The sequence below is a fragment of the Lolium perenne genome, chromosome 7 (genome assembly GCF_019359855.2).
Source record: "Lolium perenne isolate Kyuss_39 chromosome 7, Kyuss_2.0, whole genome shotgun sequence".
Taxonomy (NCBI): domain Eukaryota; kingdom Viridiplantae; phylum Streptophyta; class Magnoliopsida; order Poales; family Poaceae; genus Lolium; species Lolium perenne.
In genome coordinates this window covers 282,587,721-282,595,952 of record NC_067250.2, presented here as the reverse complement: position 1 = coordinate 282,595,952, position 8,232 = coordinate 282,587,721, and the positions used below count along the sequence as shown (strand labels likewise).

The 8,232-nt window shown below is 43.2% G+C and overlaps 1 protein-coding gene across 5 annotated transcripts; it reads left to right on the top strand.

Annotated features, from left to right (window-relative positions):
- Positions 1-1,962: 1,962 nt before the first annotated feature.
- On the top strand, positions 1,963-7,838 carry LOC127312487 (probable aminodeoxychorismate synthase, chloroplastic). Of its 5 annotated transcripts, none has more exons than XM_051343005.2 (13): positions 1,963-2,309; positions 2,569-2,700; positions 2,783-2,850; positions 2,972-3,036; positions 3,199-3,265; positions 3,361-3,642; positions 3,715-3,822; positions 3,931-4,182; positions 4,596-4,675; positions 4,768-4,861; positions 5,311-5,393; positions 5,660-6,310; positions 6,903-7,838. In XM_051343005.2, the coding sequence occupies exons 1-13, from the start codon at positions 2,081-2,083 to the stop codon at positions 7,432-7,434; spliced, it is 2,643 nt and encodes an 880-aa protein (XP_051198965.1). In that variant the 5' UTR covers positions 1,963-2,080; the 3' UTR covers positions 7,435-7,838. The 5 variants fall into 5 exon arrangements, with proteins under 5 accessions (XP_051198965.1, XP_051198966.1, XP_051198964.1 ...); XM_051343006.2 differs by having other exon boundaries at positions 3,715-3,835; positions 3,944-4,182; XM_051343004.2 differs by having other exon boundaries at positions 3,715-3,855.
- The last annotated feature ends 394 nt before the right edge of the window (positions 7,839-8,232 follow it).

Below are 8,232 nucleotides of genomic sequence, written 5' to 3'. Positions count from 1 at the left end.
GATAGCATCATACTCTTTATTAAGTAGTAATAGAGGTTACATCGCTTATGAGAAGAGGTATGATAGATACAGGGGGATTCTCAAACCAAACCTGCTGCATTTGTCCCCGTGCCAACCTAGCTAATTCATGAGCTACATAATTTGCTTCACGATAATCATGTTCAAAATGGATCTTCACAAACCCAGTCGCCAGATGGTAACAGTCATCAAGGATTGCCGCTGCAATTCCACTAGAATAGCCTCCATTATTCATTGCTTGGATCACGTCCATGTTATCAGAACAGCAAACGACTTTGTTGCATCCTAAAGATTGAGCCAGGATTAGGCCTTGCTTTAGAGCATGAATTTTCGCTGACATGATGGCATGGACGAACTCAATCCTGCTATTGCTCGCGGCGACAAAGTTTCCTTTGCTGTCTCGGATTACCGCGCCCGTAGTTCCTCGAAGATCATCCGCGTCGAAAGAAGCATCAACATTGAGTTTAACAAAACTCTGAATGGGTTTGGACCAGCCTTTTGTTTTCTGCTTCGCCTTGGGTGAGTTTGCCGTGGTGAAATTGGAGTAAATTGCTCCAATCGCCATCGCCGTACCCATAGGCTCTTTCACCTTCTCACCATGTGCGATCTGCCTTCTCTCCCACCACAAGTACCAGCAGGTAATTGCCACCAGGTCTGGTGTATGTGTCTGTCCCAAGATCGTTGTTGTTTGATTTTCAACACATAGCAGGTGCTCCAGAACAGCTTGTCCTGCATGGTCTATACTAGAAGCCCTCTCAATCATAGCATCCAAGCCAAGATTTTCCCATATCAGCTTTGCCCGATGGCACTGAAAGAGCATATGTTTAGTGTCCTCCATACCAACCTCACAGATCGGACATTGGCCACTAATCTTTATGTGCATGTTTGCTAGTACCACTCGACATGGTATTGTTTCCTGCATTAGTCGCCAAATGAAAATCTTCACTTTGGACGAAACCCGCAGACTCCAGATTTTATCCCACATTGGATGCGGGTTTATACTTCCAGCTCCACCACCTCGCTGTAATTTATGTCTATACTTGCTCTCCCACTCTGTATGATAGGCTGACCGAACTGAGAAAGTCCCTGTTTTGGTTCGGCTCCAACCTATGAAATCCTCCATATCATGTGATGACACTGGGATTGCCATAATTCTATGTGCATCCACATCCCGAAACGTTTGGCCCACCAAATCCGCATCCCACGAATTTGTGATTGGATCAATTAGCTCAATTACCTTGGTACAAACATTCTGCCCCTTTGGTGTAAGGACCTTACGTGAGTAGCTTCCAGGGATCCATTCATCTTCCCAGATGTTTATCTGATCTCCCTTTCCAACTCGCCATATGTGTCCTTTCTTGAAAGTTTGAATACCAGACCATATACTCTGCCAAGTGAAGGAGCTACTCCGTACCTTTCTTTAGAGCTGCATTCAGGAGATCCCCTGAGGAAAAATATTTGGCTCTCAGAACTCTTGCACACAGGGATTCCGGTTCAGCCAGAAGTCTCCACACTTGTTTTGCTAATAGTGCTAGATTAAAACATTCCATATCTCGAAAACCCATGCCTCCCTCCATCTTGGGTATACACAATTTCCACCATGCCAACCAATGCATCCTCTTACGATCAGCACCATCACCCCACCAAAAATTTGACATCGCCGTAGTGATTCCTTTACAAATCTGTTTTGAAATCTTAAAAACTGACATCCCATAAATTTCATAAATGTATGATAATTATCCTATACATTGTATGAGTATTTTTATAAACTAAAAATAGATTGAATTTCCCCTTCACCAACCCAACCCACCCACCCCAGCCCGTCTCCCACCGCGCCGACCCAGCGGGCCGCGTTTGGTTGGCGGCGGGGACAGAGACGGCACTAGGAGTCTAGGACTGGGCACAGCCGCCAAGACGATATCAGCGAGTGGGCGGAAAAGATTCATAATTTATTCCGGCAGCAGCCGCACTTCGCCAGGCGAACCACCACCCTAGAAAACGCGGCGCCTCTCTCCCTCCCTGATCTCCCGCACCGGTGTCGTGTCCCCTGCCGCCGAGATACATGGCCGCGCTCCGCCTCCCCGCCCCGCCGACGGCGGCGAGGTGGGGCCCGACGCCGCCCTCCGCCTCCGCGCGGTGGCTCAGCTCCGTGGGCCGGGGAGGCCCCAGGCGGCTCGCGGCTCGGGGAGGCAAGAAGGGGCAGGAGGAGCCGCCGGTGAGGACGCTCCTGATCGACAACTACGACAGCTACACCTACAACATCTTCCAGGAGCTCTCCGTCGTCAACGGCGGTGAGTGAGCCACTTACCTCCCTCGCCCATTCCTCTCCAGGAACACGCTCAGAGCTACTACTTTGGTATCCGTGTTAATCTCTATTGTTTCTTTTGCCTCTAAATTTCGTTGTGGTGCTGAATTGAATTGAGAAATGGTTTAATGGACATGATTTGAAATTATGCACACGGCACAATCGGGTAGCTCAAAGAATAAGAAAATAGTACCTACCCACTGCTTGCTCAAAGAATAAGAGTAAATCGGTATTTGTATATGCAGTGCCGCCTGTGGTGGTGCGCAACGACGAGTGGTCGTGGAGGGACGTGTACAACTGGGTGTACAAGGAGAGGGCCTTCGACAACATAGTGATCTCGCCAGGTCCCGGATCTCCAGCGTGTCCGAGCGACATAGGTGAGCACGCACCAACTCTAATTCAGTTGCTGCACTTACTATATCTGTGGGAAATTGACGTTTCATACATGCTGTATTTCAGGTGTATGTCTGCGGATACTTTGCGAGTGCGGAGATATACCCATCCTCGGTGTCTGCCTTGGCCACCAGGTGAAAGAATAATGTTTGTCCTTGTGAACTTGTTTATGGATCAGTCTTATGAAACAGTGAAAATATGGAAACCGCTGGTGGCATCTTGGTCTGAAACAGATGTCGTGTTTGATCGTTGCAGGCCTTGGGGTTAGTCCATGGCGCTAAGATTGTCCACGCTCCTGAAGCTATCCATGGACGACTTAGGTAAGACCTTGAACTCTTCTACACAGGTAATATGTACCTAAGTTTTATGATGATTCATGAAAAATCCCTTTCTTTAGAAAGTTGTTGTGCATATCATCAATATCATGTTCTAGCTGTGCTTACGGTTAACACATGGCCTGACACTTAACTTTCCTAAATCAGTGAAATCGAACATAATGGATGCTACCTCTTTAATCATATCCCATCAGGTATAAACTCTGGATTCAAGGTTAGTGTACCACTCGTGTTACTACCATCCGTGTTTCAGCCTGCACTTTCTATCTGCACTGCAGAAATCATTGTGCTCACTGCTGCTATATTCAGGTAGTGCGCTACCATTCACTTGTAATAGACGCAAGCTCTCTGCCCAAGGATCTTGTATCAATAGCATGGACTGCTTCTCCCAAAATGCTATCTTTTCTTGATAGTGATCAGCCTGATGGTACTCCCTTCTGGGGGTCGTTGAATAACCTGTCTTTATCAAACCCGTCAGATTATGCTAGCAATGGTGAAGTGTCAATCACCACAAACAATGCTAGTAAGTCAGATTTCTACAAGATCGTCATGGGCATCAAGCATTCTAGCAGGCCTCATTATGGAGTGCAGGTATACTGGCTACTTCTGTTTGTGCTTCTCTTTATTTGTTATTTTTCTTATAATTGATTGCCTTTATTTCAGTTTCACCCAGAGAGTGTTGCTACTCATTATGGAAGACAGATTTTTCAAAACTTTAAGAGGATAACAGCTGAATTTGGATCACAATCATCGTTGTTTCAGGAAAGAAAGGTTCACAGTCTTGGTAAACTGGAAAAATCTGAAGTACTATATATGACTAAATATTTTCTGCACATACCCTTTGTACTCCATCATAGTTAACTTCTAATTGCCTGGCAGGTGAATTCTGCAGATCAATGCAATTATGTCCCAAAGGGCTTGTTACACACTGAAAGAGTGGATCTTTGCAATTCTGTTGGGTCTAGCATGCTTCCAGAGAGAAGAAGTGAGAAAAAATTCTTGCGGTTGAGATGGAGGAAGATTGATAACTTCATCAGCCGCATAGCTGGTTCTGAAGCCATTTTTTCAGCGCTTTTTGGTCACCAGAATGCTGAAGATACATTTTGGCTTGATAGCTCATCAGTCGACCAGGTGCCAAATCAGCTTACCCTTGATTGATCATCCAGTTACTTTACTCTGTGGATTTATCTGATGTAAGTGAAGTTTGAAAATAATATGATTGTATGCTATTAGCAATTAATTGAATGCTCATATACATGTGGATATAACCAACAAAAGATGCATACACCTGGTTCATTTACAATCTTCTTCCTCAAGCTTGTTTTAAAAAAGCTTCCTTCATTTCAGTGGATGAATGAGCAGCAAATGTGTGGATAATATTTATCTTCATCTACGTGAATTAAGTTGGAAGATTGTAGCCGAGTCAGAAAATTTGAAATGCGTCTTATCTGGGATAGAGATTCCATTTTCTTCCCTGGTCATGACCAAAAAAAATTAGTTAAATGGCCGACATCTTCTTTGTTTTTAACTACTGTTTCTTGCAGAACAGGGCACGCTTTTCATTCATGGGCGGTAAGGGTGGACCTCTGTGGAAGCAAATGACATTTCACCTCTCCAATCAAAGGTAGGAAGCTACTTCTCCAAAACGGAAGAAAATAGCTTTAGTGAATTCGTATGTCATAAATCTTATCCTAGATTTCGCAACTTCTCTTGCAGAGCCGATTGTGGAGGAACTATTACTGTTCGAGGTGCCCATGGATCTGCTGTGAAAAACTCTCTCAACGATGGCTTCTTGGAATTCCTGAATAAGGTATGATTTGAAATAGGACACGTGGTTGAACCTCGAATTATGGTTTTTTGATGGTAATATTGTATTCTATCACTGTATCCAAGCCATGTAATTTCTCTGCCTACACTGCACATCGCAGTAATTAAGACCATATGAAGCTATATGCACATTGGCAAGGAAATAGAATAGTTTTTCTAGGAAAACGAATATAATTGTTTGATTGGTACCAGAGATGCATCAGCATTGTCATTGATCCTAGACATCTCAGTATAAAGCATTCTATTTGACAAACATGGTGTTTGTATTCTGCGCATTACTGAATTTTACTGATTGATGATAAACTCATGTCATAGTTGATTTATCATTAAGCTGAAAATATTATGACTAACTGTTACACTTGTCAGCCAAGCAGAATCTTGCTTGTTCATAAATCTGAGAGTTCCAATTTATCAGTTTTTCGCATTTTGCAGGAAATTGAGTCCATTGAATACAACAAAAAGGATTTTGAAGGGTTGCCGTTTGACTTCCATGGTGGATTTGTTGGATATCTAGGGTATGTACATTGATCATGACTTCTCCACATGCTGGATATTGAACTGTTCTCTTGCCTGCAGTTGTGATACTTCTTTCAAGATAGTTTGTTCAGTTTTTTTTTTACTTTACAAACAATTACCTTCATCTTGTGTCCACCATTCCCATATGTTTATTATATGAGTTCTCTAGAGATTTCATACATTAATCAAGAACCTTAATATAATGTATGTTATTGAATTTCTCTTTGCTCTCCCTCTGACCTTAGTAGCTTTGCTTTGATACCAGGTACGGTCTTAAAGTCGAATGTGATGCATCATCTAACAAAGCTAAGTCAAGTACTCCTGATGCATGCTTCTTCTTTGTTGATAACCTTGTGGTGGTTGATCACAATAATGGTGATGTATACATTCTATCATTACACGCCGAACATTCTTCAAGTAATGGAAATGGAGTTTGTAGTAATACAACACATACACCATGGTTAGTGGAGACTGAGAAGAGGCTTCTTGGGATGATTGCTACAGCACCAGGAGCACCGATCAATGGAAAGTCACTTACTGGATCATCCAATGTGAACACACAAAGTTTTGTCGTAGAAAAATCAAAGGATCAATATATTAAGGATGTTCGGAGTTGCTTGGATTATATCAGGGATGGAGAAAGTTATGAGTTGTGCCTAACTACTCGGATGAGGAGAGGGGTAGAGTATATCAATGCCCTGCAACTGTACCTTAAATTGAGGAAACAAAACCCAGCCCCATATGCAGCCTGGCTTAACTTCTCCTCAGAAAACCTGAGTATATGCTGCTCTTCTCCTGAAAGGTTTCTGCGACTGGATCGAAATGCAATTCTAGAGGCAAAACCAATCAAAGGTACTATAGCACGTGGCAGAACACCGGAGGAAGATGAATGTCTACGTTTGCAACTGAAATACAGGCAAGTATATGATTTTTTTTTCATTTTTGAGACTTTCTTTCCTACTGCGTTAAGAAATGTTAAACTTGGGAGATCTAAGTTCTTCTTTTACCAATTTATTTTTGTATGCTACCCACAATCAGTACCATCAAAATTTTAACTAAGTTGTTTCACAATTTTTCCTTTTGGATTAAGTAGCTTTGTGAATGATTAGTCCCTTTTGATTGGTAAGGAAGCAAGTGAATCGTATGACTTTCATTATCAAGTTTTCTCAATTGTCCTGTAGAGAAGCAAACTTATGCCTGCTGAAACTTTTAGTTTGTGACATTGCACTGTCACAGTTTTATGATCGAAAATGATGCGATTACAAGATGACGTTTGCTGTTTTTTGTTGATATAGATCATCATAGTTATCTATGCTCTCCGCGGTGTACTTGGAGGTTTCTCTTACTACTATGATTACTACGTGAATACCATACTTGTGTTCCTCTTGGCTATTTCAGATTCAATTTTATCTGGATGTGCTGATTGTTATTCCTGCAAACTTGTGAATTGGGATGCCATAGTGCTCACAATGCTGATAATGTTTTTTGTTCTGTATTTTGTTCAACAGTGAAAAGGATCAGGCTGAGAACTTGATGATTGTTGATCTCTTAAGAAATGATCTGGGGAAGGTCTGCGAGCCTGGGAGTGTGCACGTTCCTCGCCTTATGGAAGTGGAGTCATACAAATCAGTTCACACCATGGTGAGCACCATCCGTGGAACAAAGAAGCCCGATCTCAGCACCGTTGACTGTGTGAAAGCTGCCTTTCCAGGAGGCTCGATGACCGGGGCACCGAAAGTCAGATCGATGGAAATTCTTGACTCGCTCGAAAGCAGCCCGAGAGGAATATACTCGGGGTCGATCGGATTCTTCTCGTACAACCGCACGTTCGATCTGAACATAGTCATCAGGACGGTCATCCTGCACGATGGGGAAGCCACGATTGGGGCAGGCGGAGCGATTGTGGCTCTATCGGATCCCGAGGCGGAGTACGCCGAGATGATGCTCAAAGCAAGAACTCCAACAAAGGTTGTCGAAGAGTGCAGCCAGACAATATACAGTTCAGATCGATCAGATTCGATGCGGACGACTATAAGTTAGAAGAATGGAGGACCACATGAGCCAGTTTCTCTCTGAAGCTTGACCAACACTTCAAGGTTCAGCATACAGCGTCCACCACGGGTGGTTCAGCTTGACAAGCTTATCTCTGCTGTTTGCGCCCATGCTTATGTCCTTGGACAGGAAGGACGCCTGATGGAAGCGGCGATGTAAGAGCATATTGAAAGTGAAGAAGTTTTTTTTAATGAACGGGAAAGTGAAGAAGAATTCATGGTGGCATATGGTATTGCCTAGTGTATTAACAATTGTAGAATTTACAAACAAGCTAAAAGTTGGCACACCTATTTTATCTCAGTAGACGATGATGCACACCAATCCCCACAAAACAATGGTGTACACTGATGATACCTTTATTTTATCTCTGGAGACGATGATGCACACTGGTATATTGGTTTTTCTTGATGATAAGCCGCTACTCACATTGCACCACTACTACAGAAATAAATACTCCCTTCCTCCGTCTGGAAATGAGCGCCGCATGTGTAGCACAGATACTGTTTTACAATAATTTAAATTTGGCAACTTTTTAAAAATAAAGGCTCAAGGAGCATAACTTTGAAACAACAAAGCCCTCAATCCGCCATGATTAGAGCATCCCCACTCGTTGGGGCTCCCCACGCCCAAATCCGGCGAAATTTTCGTCCGGATTGGAGAAAGATTTGGCGTGGGGAGGAGTAGTTTCCCAGCCGCGTGCCCAGGCGAAGACGACGATGCGAATTTGAAAAATGGAAACTTGACAAACTACGGCTAAAAATGGGCGAATATAGACTAAATTTAATG

Bases quoted from the DNA above. Each gene is read 5' to 3' on its own strand.
- LOC127312487 (XM_051343004.2), top strand. From the start codon at position 2,081: ATGGCCGCGCTCCGCCTCCCCGCCCCGCCGACGGCGGCGAGGTGGGGC. The intron at 4,676-4,767 runs GTAGGAAGCTAC...CTTCTCTTGCAG, and splicing joins TTTCACCTCTCCAATCAAAG to AGCCGATTGTGGAGGAACTA. The intron at 6,311-6,902 runs GCAAGTATATGA...TTTGTTCAACAG, and splicing joins CGTTTGCAACTGAAATACAG to TGAAAAGGATCAGGCTGAGA.